This window comes from Sander vitreus, chromosome 2, assembly GCF_031162955.1.
Source record: "Sander vitreus isolate 19-12246 chromosome 2, sanVit1, whole genome shotgun sequence".
NCBI classification, from domain to species: Eukaryota; Metazoa; Chordata; class Actinopteri; order Perciformes; family Percidae; genus Sander; species Sander vitreus.
In genome coordinates, this window is record NC_135856.1 from 27,097,994 (window position 1) to 27,125,886 (window position 27,893).

A 27,893-nucleotide genomic window follows, 5' to 3' on the forward strand; every position below is an offset into this window, starting at 1 on the left:
GTTAATTAATTAATTAGCTAATTAATTGAACTGTTTAAAACAAGGTTTGCATCACGTTTTTACTAAATACACAAGTATGTGATTAAAGTCAAGCAGAAATCAACCAGGGACGAGTGAAGAGACAACACTGTATATCGAGACAAATGACAGGATAGGAAAGCAGAAAAACAATTGCCACACAAAATTAGATTTATTTTTTCAGATGTTTCCCTAATCTTTGCTTTTTAGGGGTACTAGGATAGTACTAGTAGATGTTTTGCAAGTATACATTGCTTAATTTTCAAGAAGTGACGAGCCAAAAAGGTGAGAAGCACTGCTGTATACCATAGTACATATAATAACGGGGATTAATTTGGAGGACTTGATGACAGGGGTAGTGAGCTGAGGCTCTGTCACATAGGCTAGACAGATATATAGATGGATGGATGAATGAATAGATCAGTCTACAGTCACAAACAAGCTATTTTTTGCACTATACCCTCAAATTAGTAGGTAAAAATAAACCCTTAGATGAGAGTTTCCACATTGTATTATGACAAACTGTCTGTTTCTGAGACAGCTCATGAATAGGCTGCATAAGTGTGTGTGGGTGAGGGTGGGTGACCCATTTATTGTGAACATCAATAACTAACAGTAGCATTATGGCCATTCTTTGTATAAAAACTTATTCAAAGGGATGCTCAAACAAAACTAATTGATTAGTATGCCAGTGATTATAAGTGTGTATTGTGGGAGGGTCAAAGGTTTCAATGAAGTAATATATGCCTATGTGTAACAGAATAAATTCAGTGTTACATTATATCTACAGTACAAAAGGTGACGGTGCCTTTAAAGTGGTGGCTGTGACACTGTGGAACACGTTTCCTATTCTCATAAGTTCTGTGTTCTCTGTTGACGCTTTTGAAAAGCAGCTGAAGACTCACCTATTTAAACTGGCCTTTGTCTTATGTTTTATTTTACTGTTTTTATTTTATTTCTATTATTCTATTCTTTTTTTATTGCTTTTTCTGTTATTTCCTGTTTTTTTGTCTTATTTCTAACATTTTTTGTCTTTTGAAGCACTTTGTAACTTTGTTTTGTAAAAGGTGCTACATTCAATGAACGTATTATTATTATTATTATTATTATTATTATTATTATTATTATTATTATTATTATTTAAAATGTACTATTGGCAATCTGGGAAATTGAAATCCCCTTCAGTCACCAGCATGCTTAAGCATGCATTCATGTAGGTTACAAATTAAACTCCGTATTGTCTTATAGGCGCAGGAAGTATGACGGCGTTTTCCTGAAACAGATAAAACATGAATGATTCTTCCGAATGGTGGTGAATGGGCTGCGGATTTAAAGCAAAGCGAGCGACCGCAGAGCTATGAATGAAGACGACTCCGGTAAATGAAAAGAAAGTAGGTCCCTTCTCCGAGCCGTTAAGTTGCTGTAACGTTCCACCTTTCTGCCACCAGGCGACAGCATTTCTCCCTCAAAATAAAAAACGCTCCTCTCCGGGCTGTTTGATCACATGCTGGGAAGGTTTGAAGTTACAGCTTTATGTCACACATGCGTGCGGACAAAGTGAATGGCACACAGGCGCAGAAGTGACACCGAGGCGACCAGTCCACGGCAGCTAGGTAAAGGCTGGAGTTAAGTCCACGCGGGTTGGAGATAAAAAGGAGGAGAAGCGCGCGTGGAGAGGATGAAGATGAAAGCCAAGGGAGGCTATAGTATCTCACCACCGGCGTCTTTGAAATCCAGACTATAGGACACACGGGGAATCACGACACGTGTAATTTGGGCCAGTTGAGAAAGTTCAGCGACCGTAGCCTATACAATGGTTATAAATGGGTCCCACCTGAACAGCTCCTCGCCAGACCTCAGCGACCGTCCGCCGTGGGTTACCACAACTTTGGGCTGCTTTCTCATCTTCACCATCGTTGTGGACATCCTGGGCAATCTCTTGGTCATCTTCTCCGTGTATCGGAACAAGAAGCTCAGAAACGCAGGTGAGTCAAAGTCAGGGAACGAGTGTGCGTGCGTGCGTGGCTTGGAGCGGGTGTGCGCGCGTGATTCAACTCAGCCGCGTTAAAAAACAAAACAAAAACTTTGTCAATTGTTTAAAGTGACAATAGTCTCGTATAGGCTGAGACGAATACAGCTTTATTGATCAAAATGCGTTTCCAGAGTGACATTTTCTGTTGCTTATTGTGAGTGAAGGACACCTTTTATTTTTGTCATTTGTAACGCTTGTTCATCTCTGGCGGAGAGCTGGTCGTTACAAATCCGAGCCTCCATGAAGATGCCTGTGTTCATGATATATAATACAGCCTTATCAACACACACTATCATCTCCCGTTAAGGGAGGTTACATGTCTCCCCTGTTGTATCACTTTAAAATACAAAGACTTATATGCTTGCTCTTAGCCTACTTTTTATAGCAGATATAGCCTAATGTCACAGCTAAGCAGGCTCAGAGGAGAGCAAAACGAGGATGAACACTATAGCAATTACTGACACAGTAACAGTCTGAAGCCATGTACTCATCCCAGCACTGCTTAGACTAATGCTTCCCCGGGCTTTTCCACTATCGATGTTACTCCAGCCAAGAGATTTAATTAATTCATAATAATGACCACAGCATTTGTAATGTAGTACTAGGTCGATGATTAAACTTGTTAAGCCATGTGTGTGTCTTTTATGCACTCCACTTAATCAAGAATTGTGAATTTAATTAAGATGTGGGCTGTGGATACAATTATGCCCCCCTCAAGGTCGCTCAAGATTGACACAGCAGTCTTTGTCTTGCTCCAGTAAAGGTAGTAAAACGCTTATAATGTAATAATCAGAGGACAGAGTGCTGCTGGGACAACCCAAGAGGGTTCCTGTCGTGCTATGGTCTGCACACACTGACTGGCAGCTACACATATCATGGCTGTCATCATTTGGAGGCTTTTCATAGGGCGATTTGCTAAGCACACTCCATTACATTACCTTTAACTCACCGCAGAAATGTTAGGGTCAGAATAGATTTGCATCATGTGCATAGAGAGCTGATCGCCCCAGTGCGGAATAATACGCATTATCTATACGCTGCACAAGGATATGATTGCTTCTTAATGACTGCGAGCTCCATTCGGTTTTAGGATTATCGGCATTTGATAAAGCACATGTGCAACTCTGCACAATAGTTGCCCAGGATTTGAGTATTTTATTAGAGCTGCTCACAACACAGCTGTAGCCAAGCTGCCTTGAATCCAAATGTGTCTGTGAAACTGAAAATGTATCTGTGTGATTGTATAAGTCATGGTATTGCATGTTGAATTGTGATGCAAGGTACAGGACAAGAGGAGAGATACATTTAGGAAACTTCATCTTTGAAGTTATTCCACTAATGTGACTAATTGTATGTTAGGAGTTAGGGCTGCACAATATATAGTTTTTTTTTTATCGTCATTGTGATATTATCTATTGCAGTATACACATCGCGAAAGGCTGCGACATATCGCGAAAGACACACAGATATCAGTAGAAAACTGCACTTTAAAATGTAACTCTCTTTTTAGTGGTGCCTCTTATATTCAATTCAATGTTCAATTTGGTCAGTAAAATGTCAGAAATGATTTCCTTTCATTTGTTTAAATGAAAGGAAATCATTTCATGTTGTATTTTAGCAGAATACTGAAAGCAGCAGAAATGCAGAACTGAGTACACTTTAATATCTGTTCATTTATCACGATATTCAACAACATTATTAGTCTGGCTATCACCAGACCAAGCTCAATCTTTTAAGATTAGTCTGGGGAGTTTGCTCTGTATTTTCTACTGCACAAGAGGCGTGATCAACGGGCATAGTTCAAATGACTGTACACAATTGGATAGTCCTTCAACCAATCAGACCAACGATCCGGGTGACGTACTTTGCAGAGTGAGGCTGAGCGAAAGCTGGTCGGTAGTAAAAAAAAAAGAAAAGAAAAAAGCCGGTTGGTAGTAAGGCAAACACATCCTACTTTTGTAGGAATTGTTCCAGGGCAAGTTTCTGTTCCGTTTTCAGAGAAAACTTGCCTTTGAAATCTTTTAAAACAGTAGCGACAGCGGCATCAACGGGTTGCTGCACTTCGGTGGCCGTCATGTTGAATGTAAACAAGAAGCTGCTTGCAGTCACTTCTCTATCGTCATCGTGTTAAACCCACCAATAGTGCATTAGGTGGATAAGCCAGTTTGCGATTGGTTCCTGCAAATTTTCAACAGAAGCAGGATAGATAAATGTACAGGTTTCCAGCCTGAGCTGCAGGACAAAATCAAATCGCTGGCCGATCGGGCTGTGTTTACCCACCCATAATGTTTACCCACATTATCGCATAATTCCCTCAAATTATGCAGCATTTTAGCAGGAATATTCCCATTGAGATTCAGAGTCTCTTTTACAAGGGAGTTACGGGCAAGATAGCAGGATAATAAGTTTCAACATAAAAACAAACAAATGACATCAAACAATCATTGATCAGAGTTCAGGAACAGGATGTGTGCATTCAGTGGTCAGAAAGTCCTTAATTCTGTTTTTAAAATCGTCAATGCTAATAATAATAATCTAGTTTGCAACTTTGTAGCTCACACCCATGATGATGGAGCAAAAACTTTAAAAGCACTTTCACCAAACACAGTACGGGTGCGTACATAATCTGTCCGTGTGACCGAAGGTTGCAGCTACCAATAGTTAACTTATATTATCTGCATATTCAACATTTTAATGTTGGATGTGGTTGAATTTTAGCTGGAATCATCATTTATTTATTCAGCTCATTGGACAATTGCATATTTTTTCCATGCTAAATTTCGACAGAGCATCCTGGGGAAAAAAAGTCTAAAGTTTGAAGATCAAAAGGAGCTGATGAAAAAACCCTCAGCTTAATTGTGTTTCGCAAAGCTGTCCGTGAATACTAACAAGTCCTACACAGACTGATGACGTGGTTCCTCAGGTTTACGCCTTTGAAGAGTATTTGCTACTTTCCATTTAAGATCTGAATTTGTGCATGCCTAACTTAGGGCTCATACAATTTTCTGTTCAACAAGCCATTGGCAAATTTTATGCAAGTTGGCAGACACATTGATTGATATCAACACTTTTCCATTCATACTTTCATCACTGTTGAATGTTTTGATGACAAGTGGGTAGGGTTGCACGATATTGACAAAATGTGATTTTGCGATATTGATATTAATTTCGATATAAAAAAAATAGGTTTGTTGTATTGCCTCTTGTGCGGTCAACCACCATTCGATACATTTTGCATAGTGCATTAGCCTGTGAAACATACTGTATGTTGGCTTAAAGCCAAAGTATTTCCAAGCTACCGAGGAGGCATTACTTTTGGCCACTAAAGTTTTTTTCTCTTCAATCTCTGTTATTTCGTCTTTTCCCTGAGCAACACTCATGTTCTTACTTTTGTGTTCTTTCTTTTGCTCCACTGACTCCCTTCGCTCTCTCTTTAGGTCCTTCTTTTCTTTCGCTTCTCTGATTTGTTCCGTTTTGTTGTCTCTATTTCTTCACTTACACTGTCACTCTGTCGAAATATGCACACACATCACGTGGTTTATCTTCCTATCCCTTACCTGTGGGAATTTGATGCCACAGATCATTGTTTGACACACAGCCACAAAGTTCACTCGGACTGAGCACCAATCTAAATTTTCAGGAGTGGGGTTTTAACTCCCAAATTTGTTGTCCACAAAGATTTAAATTTCCTGTTGTTTGAATAGATTGAATCTCCTCTACGGAAATGCAATTAGGCATAGATTTTCATGGTGTGAACTTAGCGTTGTTAGAGATTGCACAGCAGTCGAACAACAAGGGGATAAATTAAATAACCAGTAATGAAATATACTCAGAGGAGAACCTGGCAGGCGTTGTAGTCACATATTGCAGGCGGCAGCAGCAGTGCTGTCTCTGCATGGCCAAACCCAACGTCACAAAAATGGCTAGTGAGCGATTTAATTGTGAAGCCAACAACATATGGTGAGCGGTTAGAGCTGCATGGCTGGATACAGAATCAGTGCTGTGAGCTCAGCTCAAAGCCAATTATTCATATTAAATGTTCTGTTGTAGATAACGGATTTTTTTTTTTTATTCATGCTGAAGAAAAAACAAAAGATGCCAACAAGGAACTGTCTCAACTGACTATTTTGACCGCTCTATGGTGTTTTAAGCCCCCAACGTCGACTTCAAGGCAGCGCTGCGACTGTTGACTTCAAGGCACCTAACTCGAACACACTTAACCCTGACCCTAACCATTGCCTAATCCTAGTGCCTTCCAGGCAGCGCTGCCTGGAAGATGACGTTGGGGGCAAAAACACCAAACACCATTTTGACCAGCTGTTTATGTAGAGTGAACATTAGAACATGGAATATAACGTGAGATGGTTTTATGGTCGCCCTGTGTGAATGCTGACACAATTCCTCGCAGTGCCTTTTCATACGGTAGATTGTGTTGATTTTTTTCTTCTTTTGTTCAACACCCTTCGCTTCTCCTCTAAGAAAAGGGGCCAACATGAATGTTGACGCATAGTGGCAAAGTGGAAAATCTGGGGAGTCCTTGATGGCTAATGTAGCTTCCCTGCAAGGCTGGGTGTCTTTACACAACAACAATCGTGTCATGCTCTTTTCCACTCACGTGTTGTCAGTTAGAGTTAGCGGATGAGAGGTGCGAGATGTCTGCAGAAAATCTAAAAAGGGGTATCCGTGTCACATCATCTTTCTTTGTTTTTTTACTGATTGTTCTCAAGGCAGAAAACGTACAGGTTTAACAGCACCAGAGGTTTAAACTCACCTACTGTCTGACAGACAAAGACAAGCCTCGCTGTGCTGATACTTTAGGTTTGGGTAGAGCTCCACATTGAAGCCAGGCTGTCTGTTTTTGAGTGTGACAGACTTTATCCCTTTTTGGCTTTGTGGACTTGGCTGTGTGCCGGCACAATGTTATTTCCGATCATTACACAGCTAGTATCTGTTACAGTATTATTGCTCTCAGTGTATTTCATATTTTGAGGCATTAATGCAGACTTAAGTGGCATTTGCCTGTTTCTCCAATTAAATGGAATGATTTAGGTTTCTAAATATCCATTGGCTTTGTGGGGAAATTGAAAAAGGAAATTGCCTCAGTGTTGTGGAGCTTAATAAAGAGATGACTGTGAAAAGAAAACAAATCCTCTTCTGTCGACGTTGTACGAAGTAGTAGATGTCGATCTCATAGCATCCTGTTTTATTTTTGGCAAGAGGGGAGCTTTATCTGTATTGTGATTAAACTGGGGATTGACATGTAGCTTGGGTTGAGTTTGTTATGCCAGATCAGAGCAAAAGGAAATAATGTTCTCATGTCTCTTAAGGATAAATAATGTTTTATTTTTTTTATTCAGTTGAAAAAGTTGGTTAAAGGTCACTTTGCTGAGTTAAAATTGGGTGGCAACATTTTTGTTTAACTTTGCTTTAATGTTTCACTTGCATGTGAAATATCTAGCCATGTCTATGTTCAATTGAATTTTCAGTTCAATTTCATTTATAATGTCAAATCATAAGAGGAATTATCTCAGGATACTTTACAGATAGAGTAGGTCTAGACCTACAAGAGCAAGCATTTGGTGCTTTTCTTCTAAAAATCCTGAGTTTAGTTCTCAAACAATAGCATTGTCTCAACTCATGCTGTGTTCTGGGACCATCTGCAATGCCGTCTGCTTCAATCGCTATCTTAACTACTTATTGCACTCTCTTCTTCATGACTTCATGAAATCTAGATGAAGAATTCAGTAACACTGAGACAACACGTGTCTTTAAAAAAAAGGTTGCAGGCATTGTGGAGCTACACAGCGTAATTCAATTCAATTCAATTTTATTTATAGTGTCAAATCATAACAGGAATTATCACAGGACACTTTACAGATAGAGTAGGTCTAGACCACACTCTATAATTTACAAGGATCCAACAATTCCAGTGATTCCCCCAAGAGCATGCATGAATGCGTAAGTGCGACAGTTGGGGGTATGATGAACAATGGCAATAATAGTCACAATAAAGATATTGTAATAGTTATAATAGTTCATGGTGTCGTAGAGCACAGCAGGGCGTAACAGGGCGTTGGCCAGACATATCAAGTCGAAGCCGGGCATTGCAGTGCGTAGCAGGGTGTAATAGGGCACAGCAGGGCGTAGGGCTGGACCATGGCGACGCTGCCACCATGATGTAGGTGCCATCATGATCCAAGATGATGATGCTGGGCGGAAAAAGAACATAAGGACTCCGGGGAATAAGCTCCCTGGAGCTATGTTAGTAACAAGCATTTCTGTGACACGAATACACACAGATGGAAAGAGAGAGGAGAGAGAAGCTCAGTGTGTCCAAGGAGTTACCCCGGTAGTCTAGAACTATAACCGCATAACTAAGAGCTGCAGAGAAGGGGAGATAGGGAGGCTGTGTTCCGTGATTGTGGCTACACACCTTCCCCCGCCGGTCTAGGCTAACGCTGTGACTCATTACTCCCTAAGTATATGTAAGCTTTCTATGGGGAGAAGCAGAGATAGGGTGGGGGTGCGCCATGACTGTGGCTACACACCCACCCCCGCCGGTCTAGGTGAACGCTGCAACTCCTCATACCCTAAATATAGTAAGCTTTCTATGAAGAGAAGCCGAGATAGGGAGGCAGTGCGTCATGACTGTGGCTACACACCTTCCCCGCCGGTCTAGGCGAACGCTACAACTCCTCACTCCCTAACTATAAGCTTTATCAAAGAGGAGAGTTTTAAGTTTACTCTTAAAGGTGGTGACGGTGTCTGCCTCCCGAACCCAGACTGGGAGCTGGTTCCACAGCAGAGGAGCCTGATAGCTAAATGCTCTGGCTCCCATTCTACTTTTAGAGACTCTAGGAACCACAAGTAACTCTGCATTCTGGGAGCGCAGTGCTCTAGTGGGACAATAAGGTACTATGAGCTCTTCAAGATATGATGGTGCTTGACCATTTAGAGCTTTGTAGGTCAGGAGAAGGATTTTAAATTCAATCCTGGATTTTTACAGGAAGCCAATGCAGAGAGCTAATACAGGAGAAATATGATCTCTTTTCTTAGTTCTGTCAGAACACACGCTGCAGCATTCTGGATCAGCTGGAGAGTCCTAAGAGTTTTATTTGAGCATCCTGATAATAGGGAATTACAATAGTCCAGCCTGGAAGTAACAAATGCATGGACTAGTTTTTCAGCATCGTTTTGAGACAGGATGTTCCTAATTTTGGCAATGTTACAAAGGTGAAAAAAAGGCTGTTCTAGAGGTTTGTTTTAAGTGGGTGTTAAAGGATATATCCTGATCAAAAAATAACTCCTAGATTTCTGACAGTAGTGCTGGAGGCCATGGCAATGCCATCTAGAGTAATTATATCTTGGGATAATGATGTTCGGAGGTGTTTAGTGCCCAGCACAATAACTTCAGTTTTGTTTGAGTTTAACATCAGGAAATTGTAGGTCATCCATGATTTGATATCTCTAATGCATACTTGAAGTTTAGCTAACTGACTGGTTTCGTCTGGCTTGATTGATAAGTATAATTGGGTGTCATCCGCATAACAGTGACAGTTAATTGAGTGTTTCCTAATAATATTGCCTAGAGGAAGCATATACCAGGAGAAAAGAATTGGTCCAAGCACTGAGCCTTGAGGAACGCCATGGCTAACTTTAGTGTACTTGGAGGATTTATCGTTGATATTGACAAATTGAGATCGATCAGAGAAATAGGACTTAAACCAGGGTAGTGTGATTCCTTTAATGCCAACTTCCAGAGACTGGAACAAGTGTTCCAGTCTCTGTAAAAGGATGGTATGGTCAATAGTGTCGAATGCAGCACTAAGATCTAATAAGACAAGTATGGAGACAAGTCCTTTGTCAGCAGCAATTAGAAGGTCGTTAGTAATTTTCACCAGTGCCGTCTCTGTGCTATGATGCTTTCTAAATCCTGACTGAAAATCCTCAAATAGACTATTCCTATGTAAAAAGTCACACAACTGATTAGCGACTACTTTCTCAAGGATAAAGAAAGGAGAAAGGGAAGGTTAGATATAGGTCTATAGTTGGCCTCAGGATCGAGGGTGGGTTTTTTCAGAAGAGGTTTTATCACAGCTACTTTAAATGACTGCGGTACATAACCTGTTAATAAAGAAATATTGATCATATCTAGTAATGAAGTGTTAACCACAGATAACGCTTCTTTAAGTAGCCTCGTTGGGATGGGGTCTAATAGACAGGTAGATGGCTTTGCTGAAGAGACCTTTAGCATTAATTGTTGAAGGTATATAGGAAAAAAGCAGTCTAAGTATATGTCAGGTCCTGTTATTCTTTCTAGCACTCCTGCAGTCAAAGGTGAACCGTTAGAAGTTAAGGGCAAAAGGTGATGAATTCCATCCCTAATTGTTATAATTTTATCATTAAAGAAACTCATTAAGTTGTCACTACTCAGTGCTAGGGGAATAGAGCTGTGGCTGTCAGTCAGCCTGGCAACAGTACTGAAAAGAAACCTTGGGTTGTTCTTATTTTCTTCTATCAATGATGAGTAATAGTCTGATCTGGCATTTCTGAGGGCCTTCCTATATGTTTTCAAACTGTCTTGTCAATCTAAACGAGATTCTTCCAATTTGGTGGAACGCCATTTACTTTCAAGTTTTCGTGAGATTTGTTTTAATTTGCGAGTTTGGGAGTTATACCAAGGTGATAGTTTCGTTTGCTTCATCATCTTCTTTTTGAGGGGAGCAACAGAGTCTAAAGTCGTCTGTAGGCAGGCCGTAGCACCGTCTACAAAATTATCAATTTGGGAGGGACTAAAGTTAACATAAAGGTTATATTAAAGCACGACATTGAGTTAAATGCTGTTGGAATATTTTCCTTAAATGTAACTATAGCACTGTCAGATAGGCATCTAGTGTAGAAGGTTTTATTTAATTTTGTATAGTCGGGTAGTAAGAATTCGAAAGTTATTAAAAAATGGTCTGATAATAAGGAATTCTGTGGAAATACTATTAAATCTTCAATTTTGATGCCATATGACAGCACAAGGTCGAGTGTGTGGTTAAAACAGTGCGTGGCCTTATGCACAATCTGACTGAAACCAATTGAATCTACTAGTGAGTTGAAGGCAGTACTAAGGCTATTGCTGTCAACGTCCACATGAATATTAAAATCACTTACAATAATTATTTTATCTGATTTTACTACACATGACAAAAACAAATAATTGGCTGTAATGTTTTCCATAATTTGTTTTGGTGTTGTTGGTGCACGTCACACATTCTTTAGATGGAATATTAAACAATATCAGTATAGGTACACAGTATGTATTAAGTTAAAAATAAATAAATAAAGATATAAATAAAAAATAAAGAGCAAAGAGCATTACAGCAGAGAGAGAACAGTGGCATGAAGGTGGAGTGTCAGGGTGGTTTCGCGGCCTTGTTAATAAGGCTAGTGGCGGAGGGGAAAAAGCTGTTCATGTGTCAATATGGCTGCAACTCCCCCTCCTTGGCCTGAGCCTCTAGGAATTTGAGTATTAATATGACTGGGAGGAGTGGCTTCATTTAGACTAGCATATTCTTCATGTCCCAGCCAATTTGATTATCTGATATCAAATCGTTTACCAATATTGCTTTAGAAGACAGAGATCTAATATTTAATAGTCCACATTTGATTCTCCTATTCTGTTCTATCGTTGCAGTGGTTGTTTTAATTCCAATTAGGTTGTTAAGTATAGCACCTCGTTGGTTTACGTTTGATTTTACCGATCTCAGTCGGGGGACAGACACCGTAGTTATGGGATTATGAATGGGTGGCTGCTCCAAAGGAAGCACAGAGGAGCGTGTAGCGCTGTACCTGTGATTACTGATATTATTGATTCTTACTGGAATGATATAGCTGGTCTGTGGGTTAGCAGAGTTATTTGTAAAGGAGTGAGAGCTTATGGGAGAGTGAGATTGGCAAGTGCGCTTGTGCGTGTTTTATAGAGGTCGGGAGTGAGGGTATCAGGTCCACAGCTTTAGCCAGGATGTCTGCAACTTTGGCTCCAGGAAAGCAGTGTGTGACAGCATTAAAAAAACGTATATCCCGGGTGATGGAGTCACCAATAATTATTGTGGTTGGGGGGAAGAACGGACGAGGAGTGGGGGGGGCGTGAATGGCCGGTGACAGGAACAAAACAGCCAGTATCGGTTTCAGATGGACAAGGAAAAGCAGAGGAATCTTGCTTACCATTCCGTGGGGGAGATTGTTTTTGAGGAACGTTGTCATTTGGCCGGTTCAGGCAAGGGAGGCCATCGGACCGTCTGACTACCGCATCCCTCAAAAGTTTTCGCCGCAAGGCAGCGGTCCTCTCCCGTGACAACAGCTGGTCAGTCAGCTTTGAAGTCGGGTGAGCCTGGGTAACCACATCGGCCGTTACCGGAGGAACATTCGGCTTCGACAGGGCATTGAAGCGACTGGAGAGGCTGAGGGCAGGAGGCGCTCTTTTGGCCGCAAACCACTTTAGTCCAGGATGGTGTGATGGTCGGTGTCGAGCAAGAAGATGGATGTGGGCGGATGGGTCCCAAAGCGCAGTATCCTGGAAAGCTGCCGAAAGAGTTGTGATTTGGAGCGATTGATTTTGAGCAACGTCCAGGTAGGCTGTTAACAAGGCATCTTTGGTTTTTAAGTCCTCTGAGAGCCGACGAACTTCTTCCCTAAGGTCAGAGATTTCTTTGTTTGCATTTTCAAGCAACGAGGAAATCCTGTGGGGAAATGGGGACTCGCCAGGTGTGGAGGTAGCCATGGAGCTGGCGTTAGCCTGAAGCTAATGTTTACTACTCATAGAAAATGTGCGGTCCTCCACACACAGTAGATTTGTAGATTTGCGTAGATGCTGGCTCTTTCTAGAGACTAAAGGCTACCAGGGGGCTAATAAGAAACAAAAAACTAAGCAACTAGTACAACATTTTTCTCAAAATAATACTGTTTTCCTCCGTCTGTCTTCTCTCCCTCCACACTCTCACACTGCGTTACCTTCCAGCTCCGGTTCAAAGAGCTGTGTCCTCTGTCAGCAGTATCAATATATCGGGTGGCTGTATCATGTGTTCCTACCATAGACAGTATATAAGAATGGACCAACAGATCGCGTTGCTCTGGACGGAGACCACTGAAGGCCATTAGAAGCACTTTTCTGGTGATGGCTGAGCGTTACTGCACAGCCTCCAACTGAGAGAGACGACGTAAATGTGCCGTGAGCAACGTGTCTGAAAGTTGTAAGTCTTCTGGGAGCTGTGCCAAGAGAAATCTCAATCATTCCGAATATTGCAGAGACGGAGAGCGTAGGTATATGTAAGTAGATAACATAGGCACAGGCTAATTATTGCTAACTAAAATGCTAGTTAACATTAGTAATTACACTTAAACAGCTAATGTGAGACGAAACTGCCTGCGCGCTTCTCCTGTACTATACGGTAATTCCTCTACTATGTGACAGTAAGTCGCGTGGTTATGACACAATCGTTAGCCTAGTTTTACAAAAACGTCTGCTACGGTAAGGTAATGGAGCCTTTTATACATTGTCGTGTTTCTTTAGAAATAAACAATGGACAAATAAAGTCTTTAAACGCTTCAGATGTAAAGTTATTCGCTGTCAAGTGGCGCCAAAATGAATGGCAGTCAATGGAAAGCTAACGGGAGGTGATGGCTTATTAGCATCAATATGGCGCCATAGGAGGTTCACAGTCCGAGGAGAAGCTTACCCCCTTGGTTCCTACCTGGGATTACAAGGCTGCCTCTTTGTGAGCCCTGCTGGGCCCCCCTTTGGCTCACACTGCTGCAATTTCACCCACAGTGACTGAGGTGACAGGAGTGTTCAGTGAATAGCAACTGGGGCTAGGAAGTTTGACTGCTCTCTGATCAAGGTCCCTGTAGCTTTAAGTAGTAAAATGTGTTGTATCAAGCAGAGTAGTATGTGCAGAGTTTGACACTAGAAGGCTGGAATCATTTCTCTGTGCCCACCTTAAAGTTTTAATCCTTAAAATGTACAGTCCTGGTTGATTTTGTGCCAGGTGAAAGCTTTTAATGTGAAGCAGCGGCAGTAGGATGTTCTGTTTGCATTAGCAGTAATTTAGCTCCGACACAATGTAGATAGAGTGAACCGTAAAGAACAAATGCCGACCAAAAATGGTATAAGAAAATTGGGTTTGGTATTAAAAACTTTAAATCTGTATTTAAAATGTGTACATGCAAGGGTGATTTGTGACCCCAAAACTAGTGGTCCAATATGTGAATTACAGACGTGTGTTAAAGAGTTTAACATTTGAAATGAAAAAATATTTGCATACTCATATATAGATTTATTCTAGATGTATCGATGAGTAGATGTAATTGGATGAAAACCAAACTAGAAACAAAATATTATTTAAACAGAGTATGTTATACAGTATATGTCATAAAATACGTAGGGAGGGGATCTTTAATGTCTCTCCTTTTGTGTGTGAGTTCAAGTGGGCCTCAAAGCTCAAGTTATTAAAGGGGTCTTCAATAACTGAAAAGGCCAGAGGTTAGAGAGTACGCCGGTATGCTGATGTTGACATAAAATCTACTGTATGTTTTTTGCCAAGACATTTTCAGATTATGCTCCTTATAAAATAAACCCACTCTGAGAGCAGTCGCAATATTTGGGGCTTTTCATTATGATTGAAATATCAGATTTGAATTAGATACCATCCTGAGTGTTTATCCTGGAGTTTATTCTAATTCAAAGAAAAAGGTAATGCAAACAGTAATTTAATAGACGGTGTCCTATCATTCCTACAATCTCTAACAGATATGCGCAGGCGCGGGAGTCATAGCTGCTGGGTTTGGGTTTGTCAGTTTCTGTGGTGACTGCTGCGATAAGCATCAGAGTGGCACAGTATGGTGGAGCAGCTTAACAGCATCAGAACCGCAAGAAAAGGACTCAGTGGGTGAAAAACACACTAATTGGGGACCCAAACAGCCAGCAGGTCATGACTTTGCAATTAATTTATAGTTTGCCCAAGCTGAATAAATGAACATTGAGTGGGAGGGGATACAGATCTCCTTCTTTTACTAATGAGGCACTTATCTCCCAGCTATAGATTAGTTAATGTCCCTGCTGTCAGCCAAGACACGAACACAAAAAGGAGCCATCGAGGCTGCCTTGCACCTGATAATTTACAGTCAGCAATAGCTGTTTCTTTCAGCGCTCCTGTGTGATCAAAAACATGTAAAATACTTGTATAGGTTTTGATTAGACCCGGCTTGCAGATCTGCTTTGTACAGATTTCCTGTCAAGAGCTTTTTGACCCTCCACAATGATTAAAAACTCAACCTTCATGTCACACAGATCTAATGAGGAATCAGATATATGTAGGGCTGTGGCTCTGCTGCTGGGATTGTGTGCATGATGTTATCGCAGTTTGTCTTGCCAACCTTATCCAGCTTGTTTGCTGCTGCCATTCACCCTTTTACGGCACATGGTAATGGAGATAAAGATAAGGAAAGGGAGGCAGCTAAGCAGACGTACAGTGAAAGAGACACCGAATTTCAGTCATGTTAGTTTGTTGCTTCCACCATGGGCAACTGGGCTGCTGTTTTTGTAACAGTAATAGCAACAATCATGGGAACATTGCTCTGTTTTTCTGAATTTGACCACACTATTTTAGTCTTGGCAGGTACCACCTTGGCCTGCAGGGTTTGGGCCTCTTTCCAGGGTCATCTGAGAAAGAAAAATTGACCCAGCAAGTGCTCATTTGACAAGTCAACTCTCTAACAAGGTGCCTCAGCTTGTAGACAATTTCCTGGTTTTCTAATATTTGCAGGATTATGTGTACACACAAAGCCCCCTGAGGTTATCCATTATGTATATATGATGTGCATCTGCAGGATGATAACAATGTAGATTGTGTTTTTCCACACCTCTCCTCTGAGAAAACCTGTGTCTGCGCCTTAGTCTCCCACCTTCTTTGTACTCCTCCTCCTAAGCTTACTCACTTTAACACACACGCTCATTTTTCTTCACTTAAATTTATTTGACCTTCCAGGCTTCATATTCCATGACACCCTGTCTGTTTGCATCACTCTGATCCAACACCCCCACCGTTCTCTAAGGATGGTATGTTGTCAGGCCGCATACCTGTAGAGGAATGTCAATAGTGCTTTGCATCAAGCCAGTCAGGCAACAAGACGGGTATTACACAAACCCTGTGGATTCCAGATTATATCGCCAAGTGGGCAAAATGAATATAGCTTGTTATTTTGATAAGTGTTAAACAACGAAGAGCCTGACATCAGATCTAACTAAAGCAGGCGTCTGGCATCTGTTCTGCTCCGTCGCGCCCCCCTGTGCGTGTTTTCTTTCTCTTGCTCTCTTTCTGTCTATAAATACTTTTACATACGATTCCATCCCCACCACTCTAGCTACCCCCCATCCTCTTTCCATGCTCCATTGTATATAAAATAATAATTTACAATATTTTACAATGAAAACTACTTTCCGCTTGATAGGGGCTTGGGATGACGCACGTCATGGGAAGCTTAGGGCAGTGAGATCAAGTAAAACCTAATGCTCATCCAAAGGGAACTCTGCATAACACATGCATACTGTAGAGCGGTAACTATTTGATTACACACACACATACACAAGGCGGTGGAGCTCAGAGGTTAGAGATGCTGGCTGGTGATGAGAAATGGTGCCAGATTGATTCCCAAGCACTTAGTCCAACGTTGCTACTCAGTCGCCAACAGTGGAAGACTGTAGTTGGACTCAGCAGCTTCCAGCTGTGAATGTGTCAGACTGTATGACTGTTTAAGCAAGGCACTGATGAGAAAAAAGAAAAATATGTAGGGTCAGACAATCCTCCCGAGATATAATTTGGAGACAAGGAAAAACACAGAAACTGACAACCTTATTATACAAATTCCTTCTCCCTTGTCTCTGTCATTTTGTTATTAAAAGTAATGGTTCTAAAAACAGGGCACGGATCACCCAGTGGACTAACAAGAAAACAGCTCAATCAGAAAGCTTCGTCGCTCTCTATGAGTCAACGGTGTGATTCAGTTGAAGGCATGTCAAGATGATTATTATTGCAGACACACAAATGCCATTTGATGTAACCCTCTGAACAACTGTCCCATTCAGACCACTGTGTCTGGGTTCAGTAATGCGGTTTTTCACTCAGACACATTGCTGTTCTGCATATATACTCCATATGACTGCCCCGTAATAAAAATAACTATTTTTGTGACTACAAAGCAATGAAGAGATAGCATAATAATAACAATCCTGTGAAGTTAGAACGATGCATGTTTTCATTGTAAAATTAGTAACTAGGGGTCCAACAAAGCCAAGTCTAAAATAGGAAAACAAGTCTTTTGTTTGATATGATCTCCTAATTTTGGTCTAGTGGTGTCAGAATTTGGGGAACATCAGAAAATGAAAACAGGATGTATATGTTAAGGGCACTTATTATAATGTAGGGTGAAGTGCTGCCTTTCTAAGGAACTTTTCAAAAGAGGAGAGAGAAATAAAAATACCAAAATAGTTTACTCAGAACATATAGGCAGCATTTATTAAACACCAATTATCAAACAGTATGACCTTGTTTCTCTTTTCTTTTGTAATGTCCTTTTAGTTGTGAAAATCAGTATTTCTCTTAGTTTTCAACCTTTTTCCACATAAGTTGAAAAAAAACAGAAAATAAAATGACCTCAGAGCTCTGATGAAATAACCCCAAAATAATAAACCAAAGTCCATCTACCCGGGTAGTATGTTTTTTTTAAAAGTGTGGTGAGATCTCGCACTTATTTGTACGATGCAATGAAGAAATGGTGAGTAGAAGCAGTCCGTGTTCCAGGCAAAATGATCAGTCACGCCTCTGCTCTTGTGCCTCATGTGTCCAATGGCAAATTTGTCCAATGGAACTCACTCGCTCTCTCTCGCTCTCTCTCTCTCTCTCTCTCTCTCTCTCTCTCTCTCAAATCATGCATCCCAAAAAAACAAGGGCAATATTCAATTACTCTCTAAATAACTTTACCAGATCTGGGAATATAACTCTTATTCATGAACTGTAGTAGTTTAAATTCTTATTTTCAATCGTTGCATTCACTACACACATGAAACTCAAGCACTAGCATACCACATAGTAACATAGCTTCAACATAGCATGGCATTATGTTCAACTCCGATTGGTATGCAGTACACATATCATCAATACATTTTCACACAATGCATTAAACAACTGAATTAACAGTGAAATAGAAATAACTAAAAGAAATAGAGATAACTTCACGTGCTTGACTCAGTAAACACATCTATCACGCTATGTCTGCTAGTAACACAAATGACGAACATGTGTAAAACACTCACCGGAGAAAAGAATACAAGTAAGTAAACTCCTTGTGGTAATTTCGACCCTTTGCTCTGCTATTCCTTCCTTAGAAATAGGATTGGTGGAAAAAAACCTTTTTAACTAGCTCTTAAATGTTATTTTTAACATTTTACTCAGTGTGGAAAATCTAAATATGTATATCAGCTCACTATCGTTCTGCTGTTTACGATTTTCTTCTTCTCTCTAAAAATCAGTGTAGCAGTTTCCCCTCTATGCAGCGCCACCACTGCCACCTACTGGACAAATATGGTGTGCAAAGAAAATATAACTACATTAGATAAGACATTAGATATTAAACTAGAAAAAATCTAATTCTGTTTGTATTTTCAAGTGGGTTACATATATATATGGTAAGAGACAGTTCGGTTGTCAAGGGATACATTAAAAGAACTGAGTCGGACCATTAAAATCTGTATTTCCTGAGGCCGTCACAGAGACACATATTTAGTCTGCACAAGACAAGATTCATGCTGAATTTCCTCTAAATCTTCTGTGAACTTTTACGTTATGCAAAAAACTGAAATGTTACATTCACTGCGGAGCAGACTGAAACAAAGTGTCACCGCTAATGCTTATCAGAAAGGGACACTTTAATCGGTCCACAAAAAGTAAAAGATGTTATATACAAAATGTTATTCGAGTCAGTTGAAGCTGAAGCAATCTTCAGCAAAATCATAAAGAAATAATTGGCAATTTGCTTTGTTATCTCAAGCCCTATATTTACACGGAACTAGTATTACCATGGGACCTCATGTGATTGAGAAATAACCCCACCAAGTCTGTGTTTCGTGTGGCACATTCGCACGGGACAAATCTATTTTTTATTCACATTTATTAACATTATACCCCAGATCTGATGACAAGGCTCTGCATAACCTATTGAATAATAGAAAAATCTTCCTTACCGCAAGCTACTATGCATGTCATCCATCTTTATGATTTTTTTAAATATAAATTACAGACATGGCAGATTCGCACGAGATTAAGACGGCGTCCACAATTATTAAAAATTACTGGAAGACCCCAGGTAATACTAGTCCTGTGCAAATAGGCTTGAAAAGATAAAGCTATATTGTCCACCCTGGGAAACTATATTTAGTTTATATGAGGATCTTGGAAATTAGATTATTAAAGCTGCTCTAATAAATATTTTAATACAGTGTTTCCCCTAGGATGTTTTCCAGAGTGGTAGTGACTCTCCCCCAAAAAGATGTTGAGGGGTGGAATGTAAGCGGATCAATAGTGGATTAGTTGTTTCGAGCTGGCACAGCGCTGTGAAATCGTCAATTTACTGTCAGCTGTTATCAGATGATGCAGGTGAGGGAAATAAAAACAAACTCTCAAAATTAAACTGCCAATACACTCATTCACAGTCATTAAGTCGTTTCCTGTATATCGGTAGTTTAATTTAAAAGAAATAATGACACTTTATGATCAATTTCTGTGTAAAAGGGCCGCACACACCTCACGTAAAAAATATAAATCGAAGACTGTCCTATTTTTACGCTTGTAGAGCAGATCTCAGCGGAGCATACGCACCACTGACACGCTGCTCTCTGCCCGGTGGAGCAGTTTCATTCATTATAGTGAGTAGTGTTGGATGGGTCCGCTCCGCATACGTTAAATGTGCAATGTAGCCAGCCCTTAAGTTAAAGGAACACGGCGACTTATTAGGACTTTAGCTTATTCACCGTAACCCCCAGAGTTAGACAAGTCCACACGTACCCTTCTCATCTCCGTGCATGTTGTAACTCTTTCCGACGGCTCCACCAGTAGCTTAGCCTAGCATGGATCCTGAAGGTAATCGGTTCCAACTTCCTATTTACATGTTGTGATTTGTATAGTCACAGCGTATACAAATAACAACGTCACATGAGACACAGCCATCTTCTAACCGTATATAAACTGGGAACTATATTCTCAGAAAGGCGAAGCAGTGCTACTTCTGCTACTTGGGCGGAGTGATATGCTTGCAGCACCTGAGAAGCCCCGAGCAGAGAGTAAAAATGCTTTGCCTTTCTGAGAATATAGTTGCGCAGTTTATATACGGTTAGAAGATGGCTGTGTCTCATGTGACGTTGTTATTTGTATACGCTGTGACTATACAAATCACAACATGTAAATAGGAACATGTTGGCATTATTTTGTCACTTATTCAGAGCAGTAGGCTAGTTGGAACCAATTACCTTTAGGATCCGTGCTAGGCTAAGCTACCGGTGGAGCCGTCGGAAAGAGTTAGGGCTGCCCCTTCAAAACAATGGTAGGTAGCTGTAATATTACTAATGGATCAAATGGCTGTGTGAAAGGTGCCTTTTAGCTCTTTTATTGTTTTACGTCACGCAACTTTACTGTTTTGATTCACTCTGACCGCTCTCATCGGCATTGTTTCCAGCAACAGGCAGCTGTTTTCAGTGTAAAGGTAAAGAGACAGATATTTCCCTCAGGAGCTAAAACTGAATATTGGACTTCTGGCACAAATTGGAATTCATCAGATGGAAACAAATGAAAGCTGATGTGAATGTAATCACCAATGCATATTCCCATTATTAGATCTCTATTATGCAGCCAATTTAGTTTCATTTTGTATCAGTTTTGCATCATTTAAGATCACTTAACTTAATATCCACATTATGGATCCATCGTAAAGACTTGAGTTGTAAAGGGCTCTTATTATGGATACAGCACATGTTTTACCTGTATGCAGAGTTGCAGAGAACAGAGATTTGTAAATAGCTTTTAAACAGCCTTTTTCAGATAGTACAAATCACAGTTAGCAGTGCGGTGGTGTACACTTATTCTCAAGAGGCGGTTTATGACACATTCTTCGTGGTCTGTCATGTTTTTAAAGTAATCAGTTGAGTCATGCGTATCCCTGTAATGAGCAAGAGCTTAGTGTGTGAGATTTCTTCATCACAGTATGCTTTCCTTTAATGACCCATAAAAATGCCATCTGTTATTATTGACTAAATAAGTGGCTTTTGTTACACTTTCAGACACACTCACACATCGCTTGGGTTCATTCCAGTGTTCTCTGGGTGCCGTCCAAAAGCAATAGGAAGTTAGATGTTTTTGCTGCTCAGTGACCTAGCCTAAGCCTCAGTTTCTCTGATCATAGGAGAATTGACTCATGTGCCATGTAGTATTATGACGAAATAATCTGATATTTTTGATCGAGAATATTGCACTGTGATAAAACTGTAGATGTGAACAGATGTGGATGATTTCATTGGTGCTTGGGGAAGTTTATTAAAACACTCTTTGCTGTCTCTGTTGCCACAGTCGACCTAATATCTTTCAATTAGAAGTGCTGTGTGTGATTCCATGCCAGAGTAGACATTTCTGTTTGTTGGGGTTGCTGTTTACTGACTTAAGTAGAAGTAAATAAGGACACCTGAGGAAATTCCAGGTATCCCCTCAAATACTGAGGAATTTCTACTTCTGCATCACCGAGAGAGCGTACTGACGGGGAACATCCTGCTTTGGAGATAGCACCGAACAGGGCCGGAAGGCACTGCTGAGAGTGGATCATCCGGCTGAACATACAATAATGTTCAGCCGAATAAAAGGCCCTACTGTGCCTACTTGCCTAAAGGATATTTACAACAGGCGCTGCAAGAAAAATGAAAATCATAGCCACCTGGGTAACAGCCTTTTCTCCCCCTTGCAATGAGGTCGAAAAGAAGGTACCAGTTACATCAGGCCAGCACTGAGAGGCTCAGTGAAGGAGCTGATGGGATTACATTTTACTAGAATTGTACCTCGTACGAATATAAATTGAAAGAAATGTATTGATTAATGAGGCAAGTTGAGGGGAAGTTGAGTTGTCACATCAAATTAGTCAGTGACATCAAATCACACAGGTAAGATGACATATGTAAGGGATAATGTAGAGCAAGCGGGTCATTATTGCGAATTAAACTTAGCGGCCTGCTATTCAGAAATAACAGACCGTAGAATGCCGTAATTGACCAATTGGAATTCAACAAAGCTGTGTAACAAATTTCTTTCTTCTGTTTATACTTACATATTTATAAGGGATGACATTTAGTGGACTGAATGGTTATTTGACGTATGGAGATGCATCACTGAATCATCCTCTATATCTGCTCTGAGCTCTGAGGCGAGGTCATTAGGGATGGGATTCCATAATTTATTTCCATTTACAGCTGGTCTGGTTCCTGAGAATGATTTAGGTCTGACGCTATCAGCTCCTTTATCAAGGTCTGTTCATCGCCCAAAATGATTTAAAGTTGTATTAAGGGATTTAAAAAAATATTTATTAAGAAACACACAACACAGCATCGGAGATCATCATCTTAGTATATGACTTCTTACTTAAACATCCAGCAGACACAGAGCAACCATAAACATTTGATCTAAGTTATGTTTCTGGCCCTGTGATGGATCGAAGCTCAATATTTACTTTTAATAAGTCCACCCAGTAGGTCCACCAACTTGGTCTGTGTCTTGCTCGATTCTTGACTTTTTACCTATTTACCAGCCAGTTGTTTACATCAGCTGTGGCTAAAACGCTGTAAAGCTGTGTGGGTTCGGCAGTACTTGTAACCTTCTCACATTACACGGTCCTAGTTTGGTTCATTGTTCATATCAGAAATCACACTTAATTTAGCTTTAATGTCTGGAACTGAGACTTAAACAATGGCAGAAAAGAAACAAATATATACAAGCCTTTGGGTGCATTTTACCAAACTGGACAGCAACAGAAAAATGCAGTGTTTCCAAAATTAGTGCTTTTAGAATGTGATGGAGGCATGTGGGCGGTTCCTAGCACCATAGGGAAGGGAGGTGAAAGGAAAGGATAGTGATCCAAGTGTATCATAGGAATCATATGACTGTTAACAACCTCCCCAGGCCAACAGCAGTGACAAGGATCACAGTGCACGGGGAACTGGCTAGTCCAAAAAAAGGCAAGTGATCAGAACAACAACAATATAAAACAGACAAAGTCTAAATCCTCATACTTAAGACGCTCAAACAGCATTTTTGCTAGAAAAATTACTTAAATGATTAACTGAGTTTCAGCTCTACTGTCATGTACGAACATATAGATGGCCAACTGAATAACTTTGAAACAAACAAGAATTTGTAGATGTGAACCAGTAAATACCTTTAAACCTGATCAGACAGATGGTGCCCAGCTGCTTCATAAAGCAAGTTGGTCTGAACTGGCAACCATACTGTACCATGAGATCATCATATTACAACTGAAATAGCAGGAGAAGTGTGAGGCAGGCTGTTAAGTTGGTGTCTTCACAGCAACAACATAAAATTATCTCCAGTTTTGGGGCTAAGGTTGTGTAAAAAAAAAAAATCCCCTGGACTAGATGTGATGTATCGGAGATACATGTAGTGAAGACTTCTGTTACATCAAATGGTTAGCCTACATAGGAACAGCCTTTGGCCCACAGTGTTCTCATGGGACTGGAAAGTTACATGAACTGGTGAGGAGAGAATGCATTTTTGCCCTTCAGGGAGATGGTGATGTTTCCGGTCAATGTGACAATTCTTTTCTGCTGAGGGTGAAAAATGTTTGTAGAGCTGTGCGTCAAATTGTGGTGAAAGCAGAATATGAGAGCCTGTCCTCCCCTTCAGAATGGGCTGCAGCACATGCTGTCAATTATTCTGTGCAGAGGCCTAAATACAGTATCAGATCCAAAATGAGTAATTAATCATTAATTCATCATCTGTGCCCATTAATCCTACATGAGCTAAATCATCCTGTCAAGAGTCCAAATTACTGCCCTGCGATGTAATTCTAGGTCAGGTGTGTGTGTGTGTGTGTGTGTGTGTGTGTGTGTGTGTGTGTGTGTGTGTGTGTAAATTTGATATTTAGACTGAGGACATTTTTGAAAAATGAGGTCATTTCGACCAAGCCTCACTTCTTCATAGCTGAGGTTAGACTAATACAACAAGAATAAGGAGTGGATTAGGTTAACTTTGGGTGAAGGGTTAAGGTTAGACATGTGGGGCTCAGGGTTAAGGGTAGGATTACAGGCTAAAGAATGAACACTATCAAGACCCTGTATTTGTGTGTCTGGGCATACACTTATGTTTACTCTCTCAGTCGTGAATGTATGTATTCATTTCTCTGAGACTGAAGATGTGAATTATGTTTGTGCAGTCGTGCTAAAACAATAAGTCAATCCAAAAAAGCCACTTACCTCAACTTATAAAGTTGATATGACAAACTTGTTAGCAAACACCTTAAAGTTAAAAGTAGGTTCAATATTTATGCTCTGTTTTGGACTTCACCAACTCCTGAGAAAAACATATCTGGCTAAATGCTCCACTATGTGCACCATATAGTCACTAACTTTGTCTGTCTGCTGTTTGGTATTGGGCAGGAAGCGTACAGTGAGTTGATACAGTAAATTATCGTGAGCTGTTTAAGCTGCGACTAGATATGAGGATAATGTGAGCAGCGACTGAACCAAACAGCAGAGTTGCAAAACTGTCAAACCAAAACAATGAGCTAAAAGACCCTAAACATTCTGTAGAGCTGACAGGAACTTTTACTTTCACATTACACATAGTCAGTTGATCCTTTGTTAATTGGGACTCTGTAACATTGACTTGATGGAAGCAGCTTATATTGATAGTGTAGGACATGTGAGGGGTCAGCAGTAATGCCTTCCCTGCCTGACTACTGTCTCCTCAAAGAGCTGTTGGAGGGTTGGATGCTCCCTAACCCCCATCACTTTAGTGCTGTACGGACTACTCTGTTTAATTCTGATTTCAGTTTCGCCTTTAGATTCCCAAACCAAGCTGAGATAATTAGTATGTAGGACCTTAGTATGCTCTTAATCACAGCTTGATAAACAAACACATGGACATCCCATGACAGATTAGAGTCAATATGTAACCCCAATTATTTGTAAAAATGATCCTGAGTTAGTATTGAAGAGTGATCTCATAGTTGACCTGGATCAAAAATGATTACCTTGATTTTCTTTGCATTAACAAGGAGATGCTGGTCATCAAACTATTGTTGCACGTTTTGACCTCTGAACTGTATACTGAGATGTCGGTGTCTGTGTCCATTAATCCCAGGATGGCAGTGTCATCTGAATGATAAAAGTGCTGGGATGACTAAAATATAACTTGAATAATTGTCTGTGTATAAGGTGAACAAAATGGGTGAGCTGACATATCCTTGTGTTGATAATGTTAGACTCAGACAATGTCTGGTTCACTCACTTCCTGTTGGATAAAAATATGTGATACCACCTGATGACATATGGGTTAGCGAACATATGAATGAGTTTGTTGATACATTTTTTTATTTTATACAAGTAGCGGTGTCCCTTGGTAATATTGGTTTTGTTTGGCTCCTCTTTTCTACCACTGGTGGCTTCTTTGTTTCATAATATTATGTCTATTTATGAGTAGTCACAGACTGAAAGAGAGCGTTTGTATGACAAACGTGGATGGGTGATCGATGTCTGTCTCCCAGCTGCTCTGTGTGTTTACACATACTGCTTATTTTTCTGTGTATTTACTGTCGGCCCATGAAGCTTCTTTCCACACAGTTTATGTATGCATATGATTGTGTATACACACTGTATAACTCATATGTTTAAGTGAACTTTTCATCATAAATATAATGGAATGGCTGCATGTGATGCAAGGTTGAGAGCCACATGAATATTGAAAATACTAGTGATGCAAAAACAAGATAGTGGGTTTTTAATATGGGGATTAGTGAGAATATGACATTCTGGCTGCTCTGTATGTGACTTTGAAGCAGAGCTGTTACATGCAGTAAATAGGAAATTAGAGACTATGTCCAAAGCTTATGCTCAAAGTGACACTCGAAAAAAAAAGAAAAAAGAAAGTAAGACAAGCTGTTAACCACAGCAATACAATATGGCTCTACTATTCAAACCCCTCAACTTTTTGGTATGTAAGTCTGGAAACAGTCAAAAGATGAAAAAAAATGCAGAAATATATGAGAGGCCGTATAGGAAGTAATTCATACTTCTGTCTTACACACACTATCATAGTCTTGCATATACACCACTATACTCATACACACACACTATTATAATCCTTTTACATGTATGTATGAGAGGGTATAGTCGTGTATGTGAGAGAGTATAGTAGTGTGTGTGAGAGAGTATAGTAGTGTGTGTGAGAGAGTATAGTAGTGTATGTGAGAGTATAGTAGTGTATGTGTGAGAGAGTATAGTAGTGTTTGTGAGAGAGTATAGTAGTGTATGTGAGAGGGTATAGTAGTGTGTGAGAGAGCATATAGTTGGATATGTGAGAGAGAAAGTATAGTTGTGTGTGAGAGAGTATAGAAGTGTGTGTGTGTGAGAGGGTATAGTTGAAAAGGAAGCTGGTTTGATCAATCAGGAAGACTTAATTAAATTCTCACTTCCTCATTGGCTAAAGGGGCCATTTTAAATGATCATTATCCGGTGGGCTTGCTGCTTTGAAAGTACAGCTAGCACCAACTCAGAGGAACAAGGAACATTTAAATCAAGCAGCAGAAACTTTGACAAAAACAACCTTGTTGGGCGAAAAAATGTATTCTTATCTTATTTAGTTATTTAGTGAGGTCAGTTTTTGTTTGTGGAAGTAAATAGAACTAAGGAAAACATTGTTATCTTTTTCACTGATGTGTGGAAACTGACAATTTGGGACATGACAGTCATTTTGGAAAGATTAATTTCTGAGCTCAATGGTTATACTTGGACAATCTCTTTCTTGCTCCCGACGGGTCCTTAATTTATATAATTTTACATGGGCTCATGCTCCGGGTTGCGCGCGGCAGTGCAGAGGCAATGCAGAACATTTTAGTTGGGAGTGACAACGCTGAAATGAATGAAGACCCCCCAGTACATTTTGAGACTTCAAATAATGTTGTGGTTCCAGAAAATGACTTTATTTTCAATGAAACAGTTATAAAAATGAATTCTAGAAACTGTAGACCCACTAGCCGATGACGGTAACCATGGCATTCAGTTATTTTTGGGCCTGGTGAACTCCATAAGTGAGCAAGTTCATTAGTGTCAAGACAATTAATAAAGGCTAATAAAAGGCCAGTGACAATTTGTGCTTCACAATGTTGAACAATAAAATAAAATAACAAAATGGTTTCCTTTTTAGTCAAATGATTATTCAATTTTCTATTGTTTAAACAATACATTAATAATGTATTAGGAAATGGTGCGTTATTGACAACGATGCCTCATCAATTTAGTCAAGCTCAACAGGCAACAGATTTTAATAATGTATGTTCAGGAGTTCTCGGAAGTCATTCCTGACCAAATCCCTGAGTGTTTTTTAATGCAAAATCCATAGTTTCCGTGAAATCCTCGATTTTTTTCAGGACTGGCAACCACAGGCAGTTGATGCATGTGTTTGCGGTGGGTAAATGATGGCCTTGTCTGAGGGGCAGCTCATGGAGAAAATCCACTGAAGGTAGTGGAGGTAGTGGAGAA

The 27,893-nt window shown here is 40.2% G+C and overlaps 1 protein-coding gene across 1 annotated transcript in view; it reads left to right on the top strand.

Annotated features, from left to right (window-relative positions):
• The first annotated feature begins 1,585 nt into the window (after window positions 1-1,585).
• The window catches only part of mtnr1aa (melatonin receptor 1A a), a 52,313-nt gene continuing 26,005 nt past the window's right edge, over window positions 1,586-27,893 (top strand). The window contains exon 1 of the mRNA XM_078263360.1: window positions 1,586-2,003. Coding sequence (XP_078119486.1) covers window positions 1,832-2,003 — 172 coding nt within the window. The 5' untranslated portion in view covers window positions 1,586-1,831. The remainder of the gene's footprint in view (window positions 2,004-27,893) is intronic.